General features: G+C 38.4%; 1 protein-coding gene across 7 annotated transcripts in view; it reads right to left on the bottom strand.

Annotated features, from left to right (window-relative positions):
- The window catches only part of MCF2 (MCF.2 cell line derived transforming sequence), an 85,646-nt gene that overhangs the window by 26,990 nt on the left and 31,145 nt on the right, over positions 1 to 27,511 (bottom strand). For all 7 annotated transcript variants that reach the window (XM_029067410.2, XM_029067414.2, XM_029067411.2 and 4 more), the window contains 12 exons: positions 19,900 to 20,019; positions 18,940 to 19,056; positions 17,815 to 17,964; positions 15,379 to 15,503; positions 14,944 to 15,058; positions 13,934 to 14,053; positions 12,066 to 12,257; positions 11,061 to 11,252; positions 9,511 to 9,682; positions 7,374 to 7,462; positions 3,088 to 3,176; positions 344 to 410 (listed from right to left, as the gene is read on the bottom strand). In XM_029067410.2, the coding sequence (XP_028923243.1) occupies positions 344 to 410; positions 3,088 to 3,176; positions 7,374 to 7,462; positions 9,511 to 9,682; positions 11,061 to 11,252; positions 12,066 to 12,257; positions 13,934 to 14,053; positions 14,944 to 15,058; positions 15,379 to 15,503; positions 17,815 to 17,964; positions 18,940 to 19,056; positions 19,900 to 20,019 (1,548 nt within the window). The remainder of the gene's footprint in view (positions 1 to 343; positions 411 to 3,087; positions 3,177 to 7,373; positions 7,463 to 9,510; positions 9,683 to 11,060; positions 11,253 to 12,065; positions 12,258 to 13,933; positions 14,054 to 14,943; positions 15,059 to 15,378; positions 15,504 to 17,814; positions 17,965 to 18,939; positions 19,057 to 19,899; positions 20,020 to 27,511) is intronic.

Raw genomic sequence — 27,511 nt, forward strand, 5'->3', positions numbered from 1 at the left:
CAACTGCAGAATTAACTTTTTGTACAATTATAGGCTTCCCAAACCAAAGTTCTTTCCCACCCTAATCCCTTCCCACATAAAATTAACCCTTATTTTCTGGCCAGGTTGGCAAATCACAAAAATTGCACAACAAAAAATCATAAATAACCATCTACTGAGGGAGAAGCTAGAAGTTACACACTCAAAACAGAGAGCTCAATAATAGGAAAGGTAACCTAAAAAGCAACTTAACATCCTCCAATTTTTTTAAAGTGTGTTGTTAAAACGAGTTGCCATGAGTGTGATAAGCAATCCTTCAGAATTGATTGGGCAAAATGATAGAAATATCCTTTATATCACTCACCATCAACACAGTGAATAGTTCCTCTACATATACCCTCTCAGTTTCTATTAGTTCATTTATGACATGGCTAAAATGAAAAGAAAAAGCATAAATACGCTCTTTGCATGTACAGATTCATACTCAGTTATAACATTATAAGACCAAGTAAAGTAAACTTCCCACAGTCTAAATAGTAATGGTTAAAGTAATATATTTAATCAAAAATATTTAAGTACACCCTACCCAAAATGTGACTGTCATACACCTGCTTCATTATCAATATACAAAATATCCTTTAGAAATAAACAATTGCAGGTACAACTGCAGGAGTCCCTCTGGTTTAAGAGCTGTGCGGTTTTCTAATTTACAGGGTGTTTTTCTAAATACTGTACCATTGGATAAACCACAGACTCATTATATAAGTTACTTCTATAATATACACTATGTTTATAAAATATACACTATACACACTATATATACTATATAACAAAACACTATGTGTTTTGGATAGAAAGCTGTTAGGGATTAGAAGCTGGATAGATAAGTAAATAGATACATAGATAGATAGATCTGCCCTGGAACTCCCACCCCATCCTTATACAACAGACCACCACTGTCCCTACCTTCCAAGCATGATTAAAACCACATATCCTTCAAGAGGCTTTCCTTGCCTAAGCCCTCTTTTTCCCTACTCCCTCTCCCTTCTGTGTCATCCATATATCCTTTAAGCACTTGATAGTCATTCCACCCTCATAGTACTTATGTATATATGAATAATTTAACAATAATAATAATAATTTTGGTATTTGTTAAGTGCTTACTATGTGCAGGGCACTGTTCTAAGCGCTGGGGTAGACAGAGGGTAATCAGGCTGTCCCATGTGAGGCTCACAGTTGATCCCCATTTTACAGATGAGGTAACTGAGGCACAGAGAAGTTAAGTGACTTGCCCACAGTCAAACAGCTGACAGCCGGGATTCAAACCCATGACCTCTGACTCCCAAACCCGGGCTTTTTCCACTGAGCCACGCTGTTTCTCATCTGTCTCCTCCTTTAGGCTATAAGTTTTTTGTGGGCAGGGATGGTGTCCACCAACTCTGTTGTATTACACTCTCCCAAGCACTTAGTACAGTGTTCTGCACATAGTAAGTGCTCAATAAATACTTCTGATTGATTGACAGAACACACACAATGCAGGACAATGCAGTGTACCAGGTGACCAAGTATTACTGGGAATCAGCATGGCCTAGTGGAAAGAGTACGGTCCCGGAGTCAGAGGACCTGGGTTCTAATCCCAGCTATGGCACTTTCCTGCTTAGGTGACCTTGAGAACTAAGTCACTTTTATGTGCTATAGTTTCCTCAACTTTAAAATGCAGATTCAATACCTGTTTTTCCTCTTACTTAGAAAGGTAAATGCCATACAGGATGGGTCTGTGTCCTACCTGATTAACTTGTATAATAATAACAAAAATTGTGGTATTTGTTAAGCACTTACTATGGGCCAGGCACTGTACTAAGCACTGGGATGAATATATACAAAATGGGTTGAACAGGGTCCCTCTCGCGCATGGGGCTCACAGCCTTAATCCACATTTTTCATATGAGGTAACTGAAGCCCAGAGAAGTGAAGTGACTTGTCCAAGGCCACAGAGCAGACAAGTGGCAGAGCTGGGATAGATAAGTGACTGGATTGGAGTGTATTTAGATTGGAGTGACTATCAAGTGCTTAAAGGGTACCTAGGTGACACAGAGTGGAGAGGGAGCAGGGGAAAAGAGGGCTTAGGCCAGGCCAGTTCTAACTCATGACCTTCTGACTCCCACGCCTGTTGCTCCATCCACTACACCAAGCTGCTGCTTCTTTATCTACCCCAATGTTAACACAGCTCTTGGCACATAGTAAGGTCTTAAACAACACAATTATTAGAGTTATTAGAAGCAGCTGTGCACATGCCTGTGGGTTTGGTTAAGGCACCAGGGATCTAAAGTGAGTTTTCTCAGACATAAATTAGCACAGGAAGAGGGAATATTTGGGTCCTATTTCTACCTAGGTTTGATGTCAGAGCAGGCATGTACTTACACCTATGGTAAAACAAAATCTGCACTTTACCCAAAAGGTGCTTGGACATGAGGAAGAATTGGCCTGGGAGTAGGGGACGTGGGTTCTAATCCAAGCAGTTCTACTTGCCTACTGTGTGACCTTGAACAAGTCACTCCACTTTACCTTAGTTTCCTCATCTGTATAATGGAGATTCAATACCTGTTCTGCCTCCCCCTTTGACTGTGAGTCCCATGTGAGACAGGGACTGTGTCGAACCTTATCTGAATCTACCCCAGTGCTAAGTAAAGTGCTTGGCTCGTAGTAAGTGCTCAACAAACATTGCGATTATTGTGATTATAATTCTGAAGAGTAGCTCAAATATAATCCCATAGTATGAAAACCAAGTAGTGTGGCTATGGCACAGCTGCACTTTGTCTAAGCATCTCTGAAGAATCACAATTTTATAAATGTACCCAAAATAGTGTTGTCAACACAAGCATCTATACATTCATTATTAGGCTGCATCATTTTAGGTCCAGGGCACAAAAGTGCATATGATAAATAATATGGCAATTATTATTGACATTTATGGGACAGTTTTCTATACGATGAACTATTCCCCAGGTCCCCTGCTGTATATTTCCCATTCTACAAGTCTCACTGGGTGCTGTTAAATTTTAGAACATCTATGCCTATTCACAAAATTTTGAAGGAAAATGAACATACCTTTTTAATATATCCAAGTTATCATCACTCTCTGAGATAAAAGATTGTAAGGAATTTCGTTTTTCTTGATAATCGTGCATTACTTCAATCTGGAATTCAAATGGTACATTTTAGAATGATAAAGATCTTAAGGCATTATCATTGAGGGAGTTGACATAAATGCAAAGTAAACTGCATGCATTTTCATTAGTAAGGAAAAAAGGTATGCCACTTTAGCAATCTCCTCCTCTGATACTGCTGCTGCTAAATTGAAAAATGATCCATAACTGCATTCCAAGAATAATTGATAGTGACACATAAAGGAATCATTTATAAATATACCATTTACGAAGGATATAAAAATAGTTTGTAAAGACTGGAATGACTTATTTTATAGTACAAATAACCTCAGATCAACAGTTGTATGTAGTCATTCTATGTAGCAGGGAGCCTCTAGAAACCAGGCTGTCTAATATTGTCCCAAACCAGAGTTATGCTTCCCAATCTATCTCCTTTGGGGAAGCCTTCACTGAACTCAGAGTATTCAATGAGGAGGACAGACTTGAGTCTCAGCTGTCTTGGACCTAGGTGGGATAGCAAAGTAGCAAAGTAGCAGGTGTTTCATTAATCTGATTCATTAACAGTTTTAACACAGAGGAGTTTCCCAGGGATATTTTTTCCTCATTAGATTACAGTTGTTCACCATCTCAAGACCTTCATGTAGCTTCCCCACTTGGCAGTGTTTTCCCCACACAGGCATGTCTCTTCAGGCCTGCCTCTTGTTAAGTGGAATTTTAACAAGTCAGCATCTCCCATTCCCCTCACCATGGCTGGATTACTGACCCTGAACAGGTGCTGAGTCCTGGTGCTTTTCCTAGTCTCCACTGCTCAGTCAATCCTCTCCAGTCATGGAAAAGCCACTCAAGCAGTAGGGAGGGGGAAGACTGGAGCCTGGAGAGTTACTTCAAGGACTGAGAGCTGGACTTGATTCCAGAAATTATAGTCTTCCCTCTCATCTGCAATTACAGGCTTCTCGTAGGTATTTCTGACTATAACAGCACCATAATATACCTTTGTCTCTCACTCCAGCTCAGGTAGTTTCACCACCTCCTGATCTCCCACAGCCAGGGCCAGCACCTTCTCCTCTGCCTTCTGGGACTTGCTGATATGATTCAAGCACTTGTCATGTCCTCGACTACCCCAACAACTGCCTCACTGAACTCCCTACCTCCAGTCTCTCCCATCTCCAATCCATATTTCTGCTACCTAGATCAATTTTCTAAAAATAAGCTCTTGCACACACCTTCCCACTCCTCAAAAATCTCCAATGGAAATCCATCCATCTCCATATCAAGCAGAAGCCCCTACATCAGATTCATGACAGGGATTGTGTCTACCAACTCTGTTATATTGTCCTCACCCAAGCGATTTAATTAGTACAGTGCTCTGCACACAGTAAGTGTTCAAAAAATACAAATGATTGATTGGATCAGTTCACACTTCCTTATCTTCAATCCCTTCCAACTAACCCAACTCATACACTTTTCTCCTCTAATACCAACCTACTCATTCCTTCACTCTCACCTCAACTGCCAAGAACCCCTTACTCATGCCCTCCCTCCTACCTGTATCTCTCTCCTATACATCTGACAGACCATGACTCTCCCATCTTCAAAGCCCTACTGAAATCATACATTCTTCAAGATGTCTTCCCTAACCTCTCATCCCCCAACCCCATTTTTCTCTCTGGTGCCTCAACCACGCATTTAGTCCCAACCCCTTAAACACTTAGGTACTCCCCACTCCACCACCATAGCACTTAAGAATTTAGCCTTACACTCAGTTGCTCCCTTTACCTGTAATTTGCTTGTAAACTTCTTGAGGGTACAGATCTTGCCTACTAGTATATGATACTCACTCAAGTACTTAGAACAGCACTCAGCACAAAATAAACACTCAATAAATCCCACTGATTGATTGATCTGGGACTCTGACCAAAGAGCTGTTGAAGCTTAGTACTTATGCACTTCCTTCTACGTTGCCCTGACTTGCTCCCTTTGCCCTCCCCCCACCCCCAGACCAACAGCACTTACATATATATCATTTTATTTATTTGTATTCATGTCTGTCTCCCCCGTTATAGACATGAGCTCACTGTGGGCAGGGAATGTCACCGTTTATTGTTGTAGTGTACTTTCCCAAGCACTTAGTACAGTGCTTTGCACACAGTAAGCTCTTAATACATTTGAATGAATGAATTATGCAAACAGTATGTTATTCAATTGTATATTCAGTTGTTTTGATTATTCTGATTTTAAGTATTTGTATGTCTGTCTCTCCCTTAAGAGTGAAACCTCCTTATGAGCAGAGAGTGTGATACTTTTTTTTGTTAATACTTCCCATGCATGGTCTAGTATAGTGGATAGTCCTTAGTGAGTGCTCAATAAATGCTGTAACTACTATTGCTTGGGACCAGGTGTCTGCCCTGGCACCAGTGAATCCCTGTCAGACCTACACCTTATTGTAACACTTGACATATAACTAATCTAGCATTTTTTATTATTTCTTATTAAATTTTTTACCATATCCATTTATGAAGGCATGCTAAAACATACTATGAAGCACAGCACTTGTAAGGTAATTGCTTTCACAACCAAAGCCTGTTCATTAAGAACTATATTCTGTGCTGGGATTTATTAAAGATGGAATATTAATCAGTAGTTTCCATCAATTCCCAAGAATACTTCCAAGAATTCTTTAAGTATTAACATTCATTGATTAGATCATTTATACATTTCTCCTTGTGATTAATTGTAAACCTAATTATTCCTCTTCTCCCACATGAGTAAATGTAAAATTACAGTTTCTGTGGTTTCACTCTGGAGAAAAAGTATTGATGAAGAAGCTGTTGCACTTTGGAATTCATTAGAATTAAACATCAGTTTTTACTGAGCACCAAACGTGTGCAGAACACTTTGCTGGGCACTAGGAAAAAACAATATGAAAGACTTAGTCATTCAGAGGACTGACAATCAAATGGAGGCCAAGGGGAAGTAACAGATGGGCAGCAACTGGGAATACAGATCCTAATTTCAACAACGTCTCTGTGTCTGAATCGTGGTAGTCAGGAATATCTGGGACACACACGTGGAACTATAGAATTTATCCCAACCCAATCACTTCTTACAAGGACTTGGAAACTGACTGACTTGGCGGTGGGCCTCTAATTAGTTTTCTCACAAAATCTTTCCCTCTGAAAAGCCAGAGTGAAATCAAGTTGAAATCAGAGTGAAATCAAGCCAGAGTGAAATCAGTTCTGGCAGCTTTGGGTTTTGAGGTTGGGAGGTTTTTAGTACAATTAATCTGCTACTGTATGTGTTAACTTCTTATTACAATAAAGCCTTATGTGACACAGAGAAAGAGGAGATCTACAGTGGACTGCATAGAGGGAGGAATAGAAGTCAAAGTGTTACCAAACCTGAATCTATTTACATGCTCTTCTCCACAGTCAGGTCTGGTTGGCTTTTTTGGGTGGTGTATTAAATGACCAAGTAAAGAAAATATCTCTATTACAAAGGGAAGTCATTCAATTACATTGCATAACTTGGTGGAAGCATTATGGGAAGATGGGGCAGTGACTTCTGTAATCATCTTTAGCAAACAGTGCAGAAACTGTCAGGTTTGGGTATGCCCTGTATCACTTTTCCCCAACTCTGAATAACTAGACACCTAAACATAAAGAGAGCCTTGTCCTTCTGTCTAGAGCTCCCAAGCAACCTCAAGAACTGTGGTGAAGGAAACAATACACTTCAAACTTGCTCTGATTCTCTGCTTCACAGGGCTGTTTCCAGCTCTTCTCCAAATATTCCTCTTCCAGGCATATTGAAGAGAAAACAGATGGGGAAGAAGGCAGCTTAGGTGAAAGTGGACATCCCAGGGATTTGTGTGCCTCAACCCAACTTTAAATACCACCTCTTCCTATCCTTTGTAAGCACACGTGGCTGATTTGTGCAAGTAAGGAGAGATTAAGTCTCCTGAACACTTTTTTCCCCCTTCTTGGGAAAGTAACAAGTATCCAGAAAGCACTTGGTGAATAATTTTGATTTAGTTACCTCAGCCACTAACCAGGCAATTATTCAGTCAACAGCATTTATAGACTGTCCCAGAGTACAGGGCAGTGTTCTAAGAAAAGAAATGCCAAAGTTCTTGCCCTCAAGGGACATAGAGTCATGCAATAGAGATCACAAAACACCCACATTCTAAAATGTCACCAATAAAGTCAATCATCATCACTCATTAATGTTTACCTTACGTGAGGTTTGACTTTTTCTTGATGTTTTCTTTCCAGGCAGAGAAATATCAAAGGAGAATTTCAAGCTGGAATTAAAATCCACACCTTCCAAATTATAAGAAAAAAAGGAAAAGGATATTTATGTGCAACAGTAAAACTTTGGTGGCAAAGAGTAAAAATGTTTTAGTGTTCACATTACATTCTGTTTCAAAGAAAGGGAAAACAGAAATCCTCTTAACCAGAAAGCAATAATGAACAGAAGACCAATACCAAAATTATAATTGAAAGGACATTTCAGTAGATCATTTATTTTCTAAATTGGTATCTTTGAAACCAAGTATCATTTGAATTGATCCAATATTTGGGGAAATAATTAATTTCTACCGAGTGGGTAAAGTTAATCCCCTTTATCCTAGTCAGTTAACAAAGACTATGTTTAGTAATATACGTACCAACACTCCGAGTATTAGTACTTTTCTAAGTACAATACTGACTCTCAATTAACAGTATATTCCAATAGCACTCAGACAAATATTTGAGTGTACATTCATTTAAGAAACTAATATGACTAATCTTTCATCTCCTCTAGTACTTTTCCCTCCTTATTGGGTCACACATGCACTTGAGACCATAATCCCTACTGCCCCATCTGTACATACCTTTATTCTTGGCTGCTTCTTCAACCTGTAATTTATTTTAGTGTCTCCCCTGCTAGACTGTAAATTCATTAAGGACAGGGGTCATATCCACTTTTTTTTTTTGGTATTTGTTAAGCCCTTACTATATGCAAGGCACTGTACTAAGCACCAGGGCAGATACAAGCTAATCGGGTTGGACACAGTCTATATCCTACATGGGGTTCACAGTCTTAATCCCCATTCTACAGATGAGGTAACTGAGGCACAGAAGTAACTTTCATTCATTCATTCAACTGTATTTATTAAGCGCTTACTGTATGCAAAGCACTGTACTAAGTGCTACGGAAAGTACAATATGACAACAAATTTGACCAAGGTCACATGGCAGACAAGAACCCAGGCCTGTTCTCTACCCACTAGACTATGCTGCTACTTTATCCTACTCTCCCAACTACTTAGTTCAGTAACCTGCACACAATAAGCACTCAAAAAATACCACTGATCTATTGCTGGATTAGTGGAGTCAGATAAAAGAATTATTGAGAGGACTGAAAAAAACCAGTTTAATCTAACAACAGGGAACCGGGTGGCTCATCACCAACCCAAACCCTGGGAAATATGCAAGGAAGGGGTACTAATCTGTCAACCTATTACTGTGCAAGCTTTAGCATTCTTGGGCTAGGACTTGAGGCAGGATTACAAGCACATGACTCCAAATTCATCCATCCTGCCTGACCACCTACTGAGTGTCCTCCCTATGAGACTAAGTCCTAACATGCAGGTTGGCTTTGAGCTGGAATTTCCTAAAGAATAAGAATACTAATAATATTTGTTAAGTGCTTACTATGTGTCAAGTACTGTTCTAAGCACTGGGAAAAATACAAGTGAAACAGGTTGGACACAGCCCTGTCCCACATGGGGCACAGAGTCTGAATCCCCATTTTACAGATGAGGTACCTGAGGCACAGGGAAGTTAAGAGACTTGGCCAAGGTCACACAGAAGACAAGTGGCAGAACCGGGATTAAAACCCAGGTTCTTTTGACTTCCAGGACTGTGCTTTATCCACTAGGCCATGCTGCTTCTCTTTCCAAAAGAGAGCCATGGCTTCTGTAAACCCGAGGTGTCATCTGTGTTTACCAGAATACCTCTCAATGGCCTTTTTAATAAATTTGTGACCTACAAAACTATTTAGGAGATCTTTTACCCCTAGAATTTCCCTTTTCAAGGCTTTCATGCTCCAGATCAATCAATGGTATTCAGAATGTATCCATTAAAATAAAAAGCAAACGGCAAAACGGATTTGGAACAGAATAGTGCTTAGTCCTTCACAACAAAACAGCATGGATAAATTCCTAGCTCATCTCAACTAAGACCACTCTACTAGTCAAATATATAAATCAAACCTTGGATGACCAAAACAACAGCCCAATTATAAAGGAATAAGTGAAGAAGAATTTAAGTCGAGGCAAAACTATAAAACAAGAAAGAGAGATGGAAAAGACAAACCATGTTACCATGCTTGGGTGAGAATAATGGAGATCTAGATCTAGATGTGTTTTCAGGTCGAGGTGCTACGAGTTGGACTGGCCTCACTTGCTTATCCGTCAGCTTCTTGAAACAAGCTTGCCGACTTTCAAACATACTTCGAACATTTTCAAGCTTGATCTGTACAGACTGAATCTGAGCCTGGAGATTGCAAAATCAGACTCCTGTGAGACGATCACTGTTCAAAGTAAACCATTCCACCACATAGAAGTGGATTTCTGTGAAGCCATTCAATATTAGCTGATGTAACTTTTATATACAAAACATCTCACTAAGAAGCAAAGGTCTCCAGATTTTGGTCAGAGATAAATTATCTGTCAAGTAGTTTACATAACTATTAGAACCTATTTTTCAATGGCTGAAATAAATTTGCATCGACCTTTGTGAAAAAATCTTCACAACTGAACTAAAATCTAGCTATATATATTAGGCAAGCATATTATTACATAATATATTTACTACAATTTTTTCTACATGAAGTGTGGTGATTGTTTCTTTTGGGTTGCTGCTTTAAATCCTTTAGACACTAGTAGTAATGTGAGCAGTAAGTTAGGACTAAGTAGTCTGGAAAAGATAATGCATCTCTTGGTGGTAGAATCTCACAGTCCATTTATAGCAGTAACTTTTAAAAAGTGAAATTCAGATAATCTTCCTCTAAATTTTATTATTCATTTGGCTAGTATTCTTTAAAGGGAAAAGAAATCCAGGTAATAATAGCTAAAGATAACTTGGGAAAACTGAAGAGAGAGTTGAAGATTAGGTATTTTAAATGAAAGCATTCATAGGAGTGAAAGCACTAAATAATTTACCAGAAAAGAATATTCTATCAGAAAACAAGGTATTTTCTGATCCTGCATCAAAACTGTTAATGACAAAGTCAGAATTATGCATTTTAAGACAATGCAGCATAAAATAAAGTTAGTCAAAAGCAGGAAATTAATTATTGTAATTATAGTTCAAACGAATGCAAAGCATTGTCCGATAGTCTCACCTGAAAATTGCATAAATCATTGACCAAGGAACCTACAGTGAATAAGATAACAGGACCATTATACCAGAAATGAATTAGTCAATTTTATGTTTAATTTAATTTCGAAAAGGTATTCCCAATGTCCCATTTGCAGCTTTAGAGAACGGCCAGGGTGAAGAAGTACGGCAAGGAATTTCCTGGAATTGCCAAGGGTGCACATTAAAGGGAACAGATAGTTGTGAGGGGTGTTTGCAAATAAAAAACAAATTGAGTACAAAGAGAACAGTCCTACAGCTCAGTGATGAATGAGCAGTTCTTCAGTGACAAACAGAGGGTCCAGTTCTACTTCTCAACTTTTCTGGGCACAGACCTCCCTGTCTAAGGATTGAAGAGTAATGATGTCATTTTTTGCCACATCTGACAAATCAGGAATTTCATTTTATATTCATAATTATTTCATCATTTCAACTTACCAGATCAAGAGAAGTGGAGTTATTGTAATTGGAACTGATTACAGCTTGTCTACATTTACATGAAAATGCTACCTACCTTAAGTTCAGGAGTTAAAATTGACTCAAAATCATATTGTAGAACTTGAGGATCATAATTTAAGCATGGTAAAGAAGTTTCAAGGAATTTTTCTATATCTTGAAGAGCTTGTTGAGCACCTTCTTTAGACTGACACTTATCCATTTGCTGATTGGCTAAAAGATATGCCCCTTCATCACAGCATGCAAGAGCCTGGTGAAAAATAAGCAAATAAATGTAATAAAAAACATGCTAGTGTGTCAATATATTATGGGGAAAAAAGAAAATGATCACTCTACGGAAAACTAGGGCTAAATATTTTCTCAATATTTATGTTTTTTAGTTGTGCTAGACCTTATTTTATCAGAGGAATGAATGCATAGCATTTTTCAAACAGTCAACTGGTTTATTACATTACCAGACCATCCCTTAAATTTTGCCACATAGAACTGTTTCTGTAAACTTTCCACAGTGCTTATTCTAAGGTATCACATTTCCATGCTATTTTTCTATAGCAGAGATCATAACTGTTGGATGGTCAAGTTTTGAATAAATTTCAAGTTCTGGCAAATGCATAAAGGGCTTCAAAAAATATGTCTGTTTTTTAAAATACAAGGTATTTTTAAATCACAAGTCAAACACACACCAAGAAAGAAAAATAAGAAGTATCACACCAACATTCCTCAATATTCAGAAACTGGATAGATATCCTCAACAGAGTGGGTGACAAGAATGAAAATATATGTGCATGTATATAGGTACATGCATGGGATTTCCATGGAGATGCAGAAAATGAGAAAGTAACCATCCTATTAACTAAAAATCAAATTGAGTGCTACAGGCAAATTGTTACATTAGAATACCAGACTGGGCCCTACCTCATGGCATTTAGGAAAGTGGCTGTCTTTACTGCTTAGTGGAAAAGTAACCACCTCAATGGAAATTTTCAAAAGGAAACTTGCCCAGTGAGTGTTGTCTAGCTAAAGCCTTAAGAACATATCTCATGTGCATACTATTCATTTCTACCTGTTGCAGTCGGGAATGAAGTTCCAAGGTCTTGCTGAGTTGTACTTGCTTTGCTTTGATCTCATCCGTCAAAACATCAGAAAGGTGCCGTAACTCATTACACCGCTGGCAGATTAAATCAAGTGCATAGTGGTGGTTTGCTGCTAGCTGGTGACCATGTAATATCACAATCTGGGCCTTGCCTATTAATTCCTGTTTTTTTTTTAAAAGAAGTACAGTTATTTTATGATTACCCAAATGCCTACTGGACCATATCTAGCATTTACTGCCTGTGTTCGTCCATGAAAAATAGGATCAGTCAAATGGCTTTGATGAAGAACATGTTCTTCCAGTTGGGAATCCCTTTTTTGGGACTCTAAAAAAATAAATATCTATGTGACAATGATGGCATAGGTTCAGTGTTGCTGCTATCAGTGCAAAGACTGGTTTGGAAATAACTGGTTATCTAAATGACAATTCTCCTATGCTGTCCATGCTACTGATAACCCAGAGCTCTCTAACTGCCACACTGGTGTGTATATTACAATTAAGCCAGTATGAATGCTATGCAGGCCTTTTGGGTTTGGTTTTTTTTCCCCTTCCACCTGCACTCTCTTTTAACCAATCCCACCTTTCCTGGAAGATCTACAGGGTTGGAAATCATATTTCTTCCCTTTTATAATTAGTTTCTCTCTCTCCCCCACTAGATTGTAAAGTTCTTTGAGGACACAGATAGTGTCTTCTAAATCTGTTGTACTCTTTCAAATGCTTAGCATGGTGCTCTAAAAGCAGAGGGTGTTCAATAAATATTACTGATCAATTAACTGAAAGCCATTATAGTAGGCTTTGGTAGAAGAAGATCTAGAGTTCAATATATGGGAGAAAGTCCCCAGAAACTGAACTGTGAAAAATACCCACCAGTCCAAAAGGCATATAGAGAATTTTCAGCTAAGAGCTCCACTCCTTAAACAGATAAACCTGAAGTGCTATTCTGAAGCAAAGCGTTTAAGACAAATCCCTGACAAAACACCGGGAAGAGTATCCCTACCTCTCAGACAAATATGACATTTCAGCAGTATAGTTAGCTGTGCTGGTTTCCCCAAGCATTCACCTACCAGACTATGAGAGGAGCCCAAAAGGCCTGATTCCATGATTGGGCTATTCATCAATACGTGCTCCACAACAAGCTCTCAGTACAGTGCTTTCACACAGTAAGCGCTCAATAAATAAGATGGAATGAATGAATTCAAACAATAACCAGTGCAATAAAGAGGTAAAGAACTTTCTATCTGCAGTAACTTTTCATTGTCTGTGATAAAAGTTCTTTCTCCAATTCTAGACTAGACACAAAGCTTCTGAAAGTCCTTAAGGTATTACTATCAATAGATCAATCAATGGTATTTATTAAGCACTTATTATGTGCAGAATATAGTACTAAGCACTTGAGAGAATATTATTATAACACATCTATGTTACTACATCATTTGACTATTAAGATTGGGAGGACCCATAGATAATTTCCCCCCACTATTTCCACCAATCTCCTTCTCCAAACCACAGTGTGAAAATGAAATTGTTTTTTCCTCAGGTTAATTTACCAGGTTCAGGACAAGATCATATTGATCTCTAGAGGAAACAAGTCACATTATTACTCAACACTCCTTTGAAGGATACATTTCTAAATGCTATTAACCCTATAAAAAGTGTGAGGACCACATCTGACCAATGTCCTATACCAGCTTCTGGCTTTAGATACTAAAATTGTAATTTTGCTAATGTCTACTAACAGAGAATGATTACTGTTTTGGAAACTAGGCTAACACTTAGTGACAAGGAAATGTACTTGTGACATTTCATTGGTAGGTCAACAATCTGAAAGAAACTTTTACCTGAGCCATTTCATCCAAATTTCCCAAATCAGTCAGTCTTTGTTTTACTTCTGAGACATTTTCTCCTGTAACAGGCAGTTCTACTTGCTGAGCCATTAAAAATTCAATAGTGTTCTTGAGCTAAAAACAGTGGGAGAAAAATTAAAAATTCAAATGCAACACACTATCTTTTAGAAGTTTCCTAATAATGTAGAAAATCATAATAAAGAGATGTTCTCTATATATGAAAAAGTCCCATCATTACATTAACTATAGAAACCAAAGAAATCAATCAAATAACATTTCTCTGACAATTCAAAATTGTTCTGTATAATTTGATTTGTATATGTATTCTTCTAACTGATATTAGTACAGTTTTCAGCATTTCCCTGGAAATGCCAATCCAGTCTAAAAGTCATTGCAAGTAGAAAGCATATTGGATGATGGATATCACAGTAATGCCCCAAATTCTTTATTAGAGGTCTACATCAATGAATAAAGTGGCTTACTGAGTAAATTTACTAAAGGACCATTTACACTGGCAACTTCTCTTTTTCTGAGGTGTTTCTGCTAAGAAATCAGGTATATTTGTTCTTGTTTTCACAATGTGACCTTCTTGAAATAGTGCACATCTTGTAAAACCTTGTCTCTGGAAATTGAGACAGAAGGATCTTCAGCGTTGGAAAAAAAATTAGATGCAGGCTAGTTACTTCACACAGTCAGTGCTGTCAATTGCAAAAGACATAGTTAAATGTTGGTATTTGTTAAGCGCTTACTATGTGCCGAGCACTGTTCTAAGCGCTGGGGTAGACATAGGGGAATCAGGTTGTCCCACATGGGGCTCACAGTCTTAATCCCCATTTTACAGATGAGGGAACTGAGGCACAGAGAAGTTAAGTGACTTGCCCACAGTCACACAGTTATGGGTTCAGCTTAATTAACTGTGGAAAATGTATCAAACCATAGTTTTAGATTAGATGCTTGAGAGTCTTAGTGAAAGTGAATTCATTTATGGGAAAGTTCTAACCTACCTCTTGAAAACTTTGCTCAAACTTGCAGAGTTGTAGATACTGCTCCATTTTTAGTTGATGTTTTTCCCAAAATCCATCAAAGGCAGTTTCCATCTCATGTAACTGTGCTAGCAATCTTCACAGAAGAGAGAAATGTAAAAATACTGAAGAAAAATACATTTTTAAGATTTTTCATATGAAATGACAGATTGTTTTGGCCACTAAGACAATGTAGAGGAAGTCACAGCCAAGGAATCTGATTTCAGCAGAAAGAAATAATGTGTCTTAATTCCAAGAGTCTCTCTCATGCTCCAGAATTAATATTTCAGCATTTAGCTTAAAATTCAGAATGGCGAATTGAGTGTTTCACACTCCAAAAACACTATATCATATCAAATGATCATCTCTTTAACTTCAAAATCAAAGAACACTTTCATTCTAAAAACAATTCCTCACCTATTAACAGTGTCCCAATCTCCAGTCTTCTCCTGAGGAGTTTCCTGACTTGAATCTCTGGTGTCAGGCACTTCTAAGTTTCTTAGCAGCATATTTCCTTCATGCATTACTGTTGTGATATCTTCCTGTACAAAAGCAAAACAATTATTCATCCAATATTTCCTGTTCATCAAACACTAAAAAACAACAACAACAATGTCAATAATAACAATGATGACAGCATTAGCATTTTCTACATGCTAAGTACTGGGTTAGTTTCAAGGTTATAGTAAATTATTATTAAATAATGGTATTTGCTAAGTGCTTTCTATGTGTCAGGCACTGTACTAAGTGCTGGGATGCTTAAAAGCAAATCAGGTTGGACACAGTCCCTGTCCCAAATAGGACTCACAGTTTCAATCCCCATTTTACAGATGAGGTACCTGATCAGGGCACAAAGAAGTGAAGTGACTTGCCTAAGTTCACACAGCAGACAATTGGAGGAGCCGGGATTAGAACCCATGATCTTCTGACCCCTAGGCCCATGTTCTATCCACTACACCATGCTGTTTCTATTAGTGCTTACTATGTGCAGAGCACTGTACTCTCCAAAGTGGAAAGCGCTTACTACAATGTTATGCACACAGTAAACGCTCGATAAACGCAAGTGAATGAATGAATGTATGAATTGGGACTAGAACCCAGCTCTCCCAATTCCCAAAGCAGTGCTTTTCCCATCGGACGAACAGCAGGACTAGCACATAGTAATTGGTTAATAAATCTTTTCTTTAAATTATTAGCAACAGCAATTGAACCTATAATGCAACACTTTCCACAATCTTTTTTCTTCCAGTCTTTTGATTTTTCCTGCTCTTCTTTGAATCTTCTCTAGTCCTCCATAATCTTCTTGGAATATGCAAATCTAAACTAGATGTGATAATTTGGACTTCATTAGCTTTTAGCATACTTTACAAAAGAACTCCATGTAATGTCCTTGCACAGGGCACACAAGGAAACGGACTCTCACCATTTAAATTGGTGTAGGAGTCAGTTCATGATTGGAAAGGCATCTTCATCTTTATAAGAGCAGGATTAGAGTTATTTTTATGAATGCATATTCAATCAGTCAACGGAGCTGAGCACTTGCTGTGTGCAGAGCTCTGTACCAAGCACTTGGGAGACTACAACAGATTTGGTAAACATGATCCTTGCCCCCCAGGAGCTTCATAATATTATTCAGGTCTTAAAATGATTATAGATGAATATGTAAGCAGGAAATGACAATAACAACTGTGGTACTTGTTAAATGCTTATTATGTCGAAGTACAGTACTAGGCTTTGGGGTAGATAGAAGGTACATGACAGGAACTCTGTCTGTTATGGTGATCAAAGACTAATGGGTAGGGAGACCTGGCATTTAATCCCTGTTTAACAGATGAGGAAATTGAGGCACAGAGAATGTAAGTGGCTTGCTGAAGGTTACACAGCAGGCAAGTGGCAGAATCAGGATTAGAACCCAGGTCTCCTGATTCTGAGGCCCATGAGCTTTCTGCTAGGTCACGTAGTGTCTCCGAATCTGCAAAATCTCATGTAAAAGTTAATGTGGTGAAAAAAATAGCATTGATGAGACTTGTACATGCATACACACTCACTGAATTCATAACCACAATTTTTACATTTCAAATATGTGCATATTACTAAACTGACACATACACACTTACACGCTTTTAAAAACACTTCTCCTTTAAAAATACATATGCTTTGCAAATAGTCACCCACACCAACACACATCCATGATAAATATCTCTATCAGTTTTGGAGGTGCGCAGCAGCAGAACTAGAGTCCTCCTCCTATTTCTCCAGACGTTTTAGAGTGAAGGGAGGTGGGAGAAATGGTCTGGAGAAGCCATGGGCCACTCAGACTGAGATGAGTGAGAGGCAAGGGGAGAGGATGGTGGGTCACTATTCAGACTTGAGTTGGGAACAGAGATAATATTAAGTGAAATTTGCTCTGCCAACCGTGCAGGCTTCAATCCCTTTCCAAAGTAAGGGACTTATTTTATCCACAACAATACACTGTGGCCTAGATTGCCTGTAACCCATTCTACAGCCCTGGAGGGGTGAAGAAATGGCAGCTGAGTGGAAGTGAAAGAGCCCATTTCCTGAACTATGGCTCCCCTTTGACACTGCTGTAGATGTGGCTGCTGCCATGGCAGGAATAGTTATTTGGGGCTCCATATTGTCTACCCAGTGTAATTCCCTAGACTGCTATTTTAGCATGATCTCTGGGAGGTGGGAGGAAAATCCTAGTTCAGGAGCACTGTGACATAGATTTAAAGTATTTTTTTATTCCAAATGAAATACTAAATGAAGTGAGAGAGGCCAGAGACTTCTGAACCACCTTCTAAGAAGAATATGCATTAGCACTGGTGTGCTGTTCTAAGAAATTAGACATACCTTCAACTGATAGTACTTTTCAGTACGCACTGCCAGGATCCGTTCTAATGAGTAAATGTCATCTGGGAGTTCTCTTTCTGCCAGTTCTGTTCCAAAGGACTGTAACATCTGAGCGACTTCCTTCACAGTGAGTGCAAAGCTCTCAATAGCCTGTGGAGGGATATTTACCACTTCAACTACATGTTTGTTATATCACCTAATCAAAAACTATATTAAAATAGTTCATTTTCCTGCCCATAAGAAATATATATCCTGGGTACAAAGGATCCTAATTTTATTTGCAATCTTACTTTCCAAATTTATAATAATCTTGTAAATTAAACAGGCTTTAAAAACATCTTCAATCTTCTTCTTGGGACTCTATACAGAATTTTAGTACCTTTTGACATGTAAAATACCACTCCAGGTGACATTCTTTAGTCAATTCTTACTGAATCACTTTTAAGACAGACCATGGATATTTCTCTTTTATCTAGACAATAAATTCAATTGCTTAAGTTTATGAAAGAACAACAATAATCTGGGAGTTATAAATCAGGGTTATGAAAGGAAATCTGAAAAACTAACTCTTGCCTGGCAAAATCATTTGCACCAAAACCTAGATGTAGATTTGTACCATTTGTTAATTCAAGGTAACTGCTGAATCGCCCCACCCCCACCAAAAAAAAAGAAAAAGAAAAAAAGGATGTTTTCACCAAACTACTCACAGACAGCTAGTCACAAAAGAAAATCTGACAGCATAACCAGTGAGGATCAGTTAGTTGACCACCATAACTACTTAGTGAGCTAAATTTCCTTGTATTTTCAAATCATAGTTATACAGACTTGTACCACCTCCTCTATAAGTTGGGGAAACCAGTGAAATGAAGACCCATCCAGGGCTTCCTCACCACCTAAACAGGAAGACTTCAGTCAATGTGTCAAAATGTAATGGGTATCCTCATCCCTGCATCCTTCAGGCAGATTTTCCTAGAATCAACACTTTAGTAGTTTTAATCACATATAAACTAAAGGAAAATCCTTGATATTTTCACAAAGAGTTGATGTAAAGTTAATTATTCCATAATGAGTTTCTAAAGGGTTGATGTTCCTATTTTTTAGTAGTAGACAAGAGAAGCGACATACAGTTCTGAAGATAACCCATTCGCTATGGCAATATTCCAACGTGCCCCCAAACTCAGGAGTTAATTGCTTCTCATCAATATACGTCAGCAAGTCACTGACTGAACTGAGCATAACCACCTATGGGAATGAGGAAGAAAACGATGTTAGTGCTTTCCTTATGGCATCTTTCAAGCTAACATATGGAATGAAGCTCAGAACATTTTTAGATAGAAAAAAGTAAAAGAACAAATTATCTTCTATCAGTTCATTGTCAGTACTCCCACACGTACATTTGGTTTAGGCTAATCCTAGTATTTATCTAATGAAACATTCCTCTGGAAAGTAAGATAATTTCCATGGAGAGCCTATCAGAACACCAAAAACATGTTTGTTTCTAATATTACATGGTACATTATCTAGGTTCAGTGAAAAATAAGCTGTGTACAAGTACACTTATGAAATACGTATATATATATATATATGATACATGATAAACTTTGCAAAATAAATTTACCTTAAAGTCACTGTAGGACTAAATTGTGCAGAGCTCAGCTATTCCCTGTTCTTATTAAAGTACTCTATTTCTTAATAGGGTAAAATTTTTTAACTCCCTAAAAATTATGATGGGAAAGATACTGGTGTTCTAATAATTTCCTAGGAAGCAACCTCAAATTTCTTTCAAAGAGTACTAGTTTTCTGTAAAAAGCAACAACAACAAAAAAAACCAATAAAAAACTCCCAAAACTTTGGCTAGTGTCGTTTTGAGAAAATGGAGGCATAAACTAAAATTAATGCACAATTGTTCATTCGTAATAGGAAATGAATCCCAACCAATCCTAGAATCAACAGTTAAAAATTTTAAATGATAAGAGATGACATTTTATGACTATTTAGTTTAACTTCTGGTGTTAAGGAACTAAACAATGAAGTGATGAGGCCACCAAAGTCTACAGTATAAGGTCAAATGACCCTTTGACATACTGGTAATTTGAGTATGAAATCCTCTTGACTAAACCGAAATCCGATGTCGGTGAAAGTACGCTGGATAAACCCCGTGGGACGGAGAACCATCACTAAGTGCAAGTTCCCGGGGAAAGAAGCCTGATGGAAGAAATCAAAATTAATCAAAACCTGCATTGAATCATCACTCTTCAGACAAAACTCATTTAAATTTAAATGTCATATCCCAATGTAATTAAAGCCCCAGAAAGCTCCAAATTTAAAGGGGAACAAAATTGATCGACATGGTATGGGAAATGGGAAAGGCCACTTGCAATTTGGAATTGTTCTCTGATACTCAAGCTATCTGACATTCGTTCACTGCACCATCTATTCCTCTGGAAGAGCATTTCACAATCTAGTTAGATCAATCTTAAGAACACATCTCTGAGTATATTATTATAAACCTTTCTTCATTTGACTCCCAGGATGACCTGATGATTCACATGAAAAACAACCAACAAAATTCTTCATTTAGGAACAAGACTAGTGGGAAATATGGGAGGTGTCATAAATACACTGTGGACATTCAAAATTACAATTGAGTTTTACATTCAGAATGTCTCCTCTGCCAAATATATAAAGCACAGGAAGCTATGAAGGGAATTTGGAAAACCAACAGCTTCTCTCTGACAATGCTAAATTTACTACTAATAATAATAATGTTGGTATTTGTTAAGCGCTTACTATGTGCAGAGCACTGTTCTAAGCGCTGGGGTAGACACAGGGGAATCAGGTTGTCCCACGTGGGGCTCACAGTCTTAATCCCCATTTTACAGATGAGGTAACTGAGGCACAGAGAAGTGAAGTGACTTGCCCACAGTCACACAGCTGACAGTAACGGTAATAATGATGTTGATGATAAAGATGTTCCAAAATGTCAAACCTAACATGTCCCCAAAATCACTCTTCATATTGCCACCCAAACCTTATTCTCCCTCTGACTTTCCCAACACTGCAAACAGCGCCAACTTCCTTGTCTCAAAGACCAGTAAGCTCAGGGTTGTCATAAGTCTCTTTAAACCCATATATTCAATCTGTCACTAAATCCTGTCAGTTTAATCTTCACAACATTCAAATGACCATATTAATCCAAGCACTTATTCTATCTTGCCTTGATTACTGCATACACCTCCTTGTTGATCTCTTTGCCTCCTGTCCCTCCCCTTTTCAGCCCATACTTTACTCTGCTGCCAGATCATTTTTCTACAGGACTGTTCAGTCCATGTTTCCCCACTCAAGAACCTCCAGTGGTTGCCCTCCCACCTCCACATCAAATAGAAACTCCTTACTATAGGCTTTTAAACACTCAATCATCTTGCCCCCTCCTACCTTACCTCACTGCTTCCAACCTACAATCCAGCTCACATATGTCACTCCTCAATTCCAACCTACTCAGTGTACCTCAGTCTCGTCTGTCTCACCGCCAACCTCTCACCCACATCCTGCCTCTGGCCTGAAACACCATCCCTCTCCATTTCTGACTGATGATTTCTCTCCTCACTTCAGTCTTATTAAAAGCATATCTCCTTCAAGAGGCTTGCTCTAAACCCTCATTTCCTCTTTTCCCACTTGCTCTGCGCTGCCTTTGTACTTGGATTTGCACCCTTTATTCAATCCTCCCTCAGCCCCATAGCACTTACGTGTCCATCCATATTTTATTTATTAATTTTCGTCACCTACTTCTAGACTACAGGGACCCTATCTGCTAACTCTGTCGCACTGAACTCTCCCAAGCGCTTACTATACACAGTAAGGGCTCAAAAAATAAGACTGTTAAACATGCCAATGTGTGAAAGTTAAGCATAATCCTAAACTTCCCATTAACTGTTCTTTTAATTTTCTCCCTCTCTCCACCTCATTAGGTAAAGCAAAATTGCTGGTATTGGGTTTTACCTTTTCATCCTTCCACTATACTCTAATGGAGTCATGACATAAGATGTAATGTTAAGAAGGTCAGTGGGAAAAAAGAAAAAGATGGAAGTGGGATTTGGGATGTCAGTATGTGTATGAGCATATAAGCATGCTTTCAAACCACAAAGAACTCATGGACAAATTTTAATGTGCATAACAAACTTCTAATAATTGCAAAATTTGAGTCCTTACTATGCACCAATAATTGTGCTAAGCACTGAAGTAGACAGAATCATAACTGGTATTGAATTTCCATTATACGAGTGAGGAAACTGAGGCCCAGAAAAGTTCAATGACTCACTTGGGAGAGTTCAATACGAGAGAGTTAGTAGATAGGGTCCCTGCAGTCTAGAAGGAGGTGACAAAAATTAATATAAATAAAATATGGATGTGTACCTAAGTGCTATGGGGATGAGGGAGGATTGAATATAGGGTGCAAATCCAAATTACACAGCAGGCAAGTGGCAGAGCTGAGACTAGAACCCAAGTCTCCTGACTCCCTGTCCTGTGCACTTGACACTAGGCCATGCTATTTCTCTCATACCAAGCCTTGGTTTTATGATTTAGAGTGTCAGTTCAGACATTTGGGGCACATTAGACCAGGATGCATTTGTTGACATAAAATGAATACTTACACATTTCTAGACACAAAGATGATGCTGCCAATTGTGAGATCACATCCCTGAGTGTGAGTGTCTCAGAGAAAATCTACTGCAAATTTTGTGTGTCAATTAAAAACTAGCAGTGCCTCTTTTCTGGTCCCCTGTCATTTACTAAGTGTCTCACACTGTTCTAAGCACTGGGATAGGTATAAGGTAATTATGTTGAACACAGTTCCTGACCCGCATAGGGCTCACACTCTTAAGTAGGAGGGACAACAGGTACTGAATCCCCATTTTACAGTTGAGGAAACTGAGTTACAGAAAAGTTTGGGGTTTTTTTATGGTATTTGTTAAGTGCTTACTATGTGCCCAGGCACTATTCTAAGCGCTGGGGTAGAGACAAGCTAACAGGTTGGATACAATCCATGTCCCACATGGGGCTCATGGTCTTAATCCCCATTTTACATAACTGAGGTACAGAGAAATTAAGTGACTTGCCCAAGGTCACAAGGCAGACACGTGGCAGAGCTGGGATTAGAACCAGGTCTTTCTGACTCTCAGGCCTATGCTCTATCCATTAGACCACACTGCTTCTTAATACTCATTCAGGTAAGCATTACTCAGATACCACTACTCAAAATGCAAGTGAATACGTGATGTGTTCAACCCCTTGTAAAATTAAAATGTTTGAATGTATACTAAAATAAACAGGATTTTCCACATTAAAGCAATTGCACACCATCTAGCACACTTGCTTTAAGTTTTGAAAACGACGATTCTAAAATCCTAAAAGTGATCATTGGAGATCTTCTGACCCAATCAATTATATGGATATGAAATGCTGAAATTTCACATAATAGCCATTTTTCTCAAAATACTATTTGCTTTTTTGCAATAACTGATTATTTTGAGACCTTTATGAAGAAAGCCGAGTCCTTAAGGAGAGGATCTTCCTTTTCCTAAATACATGTATTATGAAAGAGGAAACATCAATACCTTACTGGCCTTGAAAATAAAAGGCTTTTTTTTTCCAGGAGAATTCTTGGACTGCCAAAATGGTCTCGGAGAAATATGCCATTCTAGAAACTGACTTTCAAACTGGGCATCTGTGAGGAACCAACTCTTTGAAATGTACATGTTTATTTGCCCCTTGTAATTCTACAAGGCACAACAATATGCCTTAGGGAATTGTGGGGAAGACACTCTCTTGCCACATCATAATGATAACAGTGTATTCTCTACTCAAGCCAGCTCATGACTTCAGACTGGAGAAGTACTGCCTGACGACTGGTAAGTTTTAAGATGACCTCTCTGCTTCTCAGAAAGGAGCCCGTACTCCAGTGCTCTCGGCAGAATCACAGCACACCGGTGGCTATCATCCCCCTTCAAAGCCTTATTGAAGGCACATCTCTCCAAGAGGCTTTCGCAGATTAAGCCCCACTTTTCCTTATCTCCCATTCCCTTCTGTGTCACCCTGACTTGCTCCCTTTGCTCTTCTCCCCTCCCAGCCCCACAGCACCTATGTTCATATATGTAATTTTATTTACCCCTCTGCTCTTCCCCCTTCCCAGCCCCAAAACACTTATGTACATATAGGTAATTGTATTTATTGTATTGATGTCTGTTTCCCCCACTCTAGACTGTGAGCTCACAGTGGACAGGGAATGTCACTGTTTATTGTTGTATTGTACTTTCTCAAGTGCTTAGTACAGTGCTCTGCATACAGTAAGCACTCAATAAATATGATTGAATGAATGAATATCTGCCACCCGGCAACCGTCCCATTCACAAATGGGCCTTGACCCCAGTGTGCAACATCAGCTGGGGGTTTCCAAGGGAATGCTGCATCACATTTTTACGCCCTGCATTCACTAAAAGCCAGATTAATTCTCCTGTTGGCCCAAGGGGAATGTGTATTTACACAGCAAACTCAGTATGATGCTCGACGGATGATGGCCAGGTGAAAAGATAAAGGTGATGATGATACAAAGCTTCATGGTAAAGAATGTCAAAATGTGATATTTGATACCACATATCAAAATCAAACCATTTAGCCCTTACGAAGAATTGGAGAACTTGAAAGAAAAACATGATCCAATTTTTCAGGCAGCCCTCACAAGCTAGTCCAGAAAGATGAAGATGAGAGAACTTGTTTTAAAAAGATGTCTATATGCATGATTTTAAAACTTCTCAGTAATTGACGTCCAATTACAGTCCAATCTCTATTAGCCTACTTGAGCTAAAATTTGCTCATTTGTATATATTTTTATTACCCTATTTATTTTGTTAATGAGGTGTACATTTCCTTGATTGTATTTATTGCTATTGTTTTTGTCTCTGTCTCCCTCGATTAGACTGTAAGCCCATCAGTGGGCAGGGATTATCTCTATCTATTGTCGAATTCTACATTCCAAGCGCTAAGTACAGTGCTCTGCACATAGTAAGCACTCAATAAATACTACTGAATGAATGAATGAACTGTAAATTAAAATAGAGTTTGGAAAATTGCTACAAATTTTAAAAGTTCATGGACAGTGGCTGAGAATTGAAAACTTGCCAGAGAATCAGAGGGACTCAAATCGTAACAGGCTGCAAGATGACCAAATAGGGAAATTAATCAATTTTGAGTATTTCAAAAATATTTACTCTTCAATTCTGTTCAAATACAGCTAAGAATTGTGTCTTTTAGATTATATGTTATTCTGTTAGCCAATCTTAATTTCACTAATTTACTGAATTTAGGAAAGTGGACTTTTCTTTTATATACTATGAGGGTTTTTTTTTCCATTAAGAAATAATTGTTCATGTTCCTGAACATATTTTTAGGAAGTATCACAGAGACTATCTACTAAATCAGCAATAGGGGATGAAAACTAAAAGAACCACTTAAAGATTCACTGGATTTTTTCACTCTCCATTGAAAAAATACCAAATATAAAGATGTAGATATACATAAAATATCAAATATATGTATAAAAATGTAGATGGAAGGATTAGAATGCATAAAGGACATAACTGCTCAGACATCCTGAGAAGGAATAATGATAGAATTCTTATTCCTTATATAATAGCTAAAATTAGAAAAATGAGTCTGTTATTTTGATCTATGTGGCAGTTATCACAAAGATTACAAGTAGATGCACCTCTATATAGAGAGACATTTTCTCTATCTATAAAATGTAGTTAGACCCAGATCAAACTCAGAATTGTGATCTGATATTTAAGTTTTTATTTTGCCTTTAGTTCTGACTTTAAATTTCTTTAGTGGTCTTACAAAGAAGAAATAGCTGATTATGAAATTCAACAACATTGATATGTCTACAGCTTTATTCCATGCCAATGGTGAAGCAAATTATTGCAATATGATGAACTATCACTGGGGACATAAACTGCATACAGTAAGCACTCAATACATATGAGTCCCACCTGCTCATTTGAAGCTGATCTGGAAGCTTTTGATGGATCCTGCCTGCACATCTTGCTGCTCCATCACCAGCTTACTCACTGTGCCCTGATCTCAACTCTCTTGCCATCAACCCCTTTCCCATGTCCTCCCACTAGCCTGGAACTCCCTCCCCACTCCATATGTCAGACCACCACTCTCCCCAGCTTCAAAGCATTATTATAGTCATATATCCTCCAAAAGGCCTTCTCCAGTTAAGTCCTCTTCTCCTCAGCTCTCTCTCCCTTCTGCACTCTCTAGGCACTTGGACCTGTGACCTTTGAGCATTTAAAATTCATCTCACCCTCAACCACCAATCACTTATTCATATATTAAAAATTCCTTATTTATATTACTGTCTTCCCCTCGAGACAGTAAGCTCACTGTGGGCAGGGAACGGGTCTGCTAACTCTGCTATACTGTATTCTCCCAAGGGCTCAGTAGAGTGCTCCGCACATAAGGGCTCAATAAATACGGCTGATTGACTGAAACACTAGACTATCCTACGAAGGAAAACAAGGAAGAAAGTCTCCTGCGGTGAATATGACATGATAAAAAAAGTTATTATCTGGAGTTAGAGATGAACTGTCAACAAAGCAAGAAAAGATACATTAATGTTATTTATAAATATCTGCCTGAGACCAATTGTCTAACTATGGATACGGAACTAATTAAAAGAAAACACTGAGATTATTACACAGATTCATTAATTCAGCTGTATTTGTTGAGCGCTTACTGTGTGTAGAGCACTGTACTAAGCACTCGAGCACTGTACTAAGTGCTTGGGAATTGGAATTTTTTTTTTAAGGAAAATGGTACGACTTCTAAACTGTAAACGATATCTCCTCTGTGAGTTCCATGTGGGACAGTTACAGTATGTGACCTTGTAGCTACCACAGCATTTAGTTCAGTGTTTAGCACACAGCAAGCAATTTAGAACCCCAACTACATTGTATGATGTCTCCTTCCTACAGTGAGCTCAATATGATTAGCTTATATCTACTTCCAGTATTTACTACAGTGTTTAGCACATAGTAAGTGCTAATATGATAATAACAACAGTAAAAATGTTAATAAAGGATGAAGTTGAATTTGAAACTACTTAGAAATAAACAGTGTCACTCTGGGGAAGAAAATGGCCAACAAAATATATTACTGCTAAACTTAAGAATACCTTTTGCAGCACTTTTTTCATTTGCTAACTTATTAAAAAGCAAGCTTTCACTTTAGGAGTAAAAGAAAGTGACGGTGCTTTAAAGCAGAGGTGAGGAGTTTCCGTCTGATGCAGAGATAGAGGAGCAGCGTGGCTCAGTGGAAAGAGCCCGGGCTTTGGAGTCAGAGGTCATGAGTTCGAATCCCAGCTCTGCCACTTGTCAGCTGTGTGACTGTGGGCAAGTCACTTAACTTCTCTGTGCCTCAGTTACCTCATCTGTAAAATGGGGATTAAGAGTGTGAGCCCCACATGGGACATCCTGAGTCCCCTGTGTCTACCCCAGCGCTTAGAACAGTGCTCGGCACAAAGTAAGCGCTTAACAAATACCAACATCATCATCATCATCATCAGAGATGGATGGGCAACTACTGTAGGTTCTTGGGAAGTGGGGAAACATGGACTGAATGTTTTTGTAGAAAAATG

Source organism: Ornithorhynchus anatinus, chromosome 6 (genome assembly GCF_004115215.2).
Source record: "Ornithorhynchus anatinus isolate Pmale09 chromosome 6, mOrnAna1.pri.v4, whole genome shotgun sequence".
Classification (NCBI taxonomy): Eukaryota; Metazoa; Chordata; class Mammalia; order Monotremata; family Ornithorhynchidae; genus Ornithorhynchus; species Ornithorhynchus anatinus.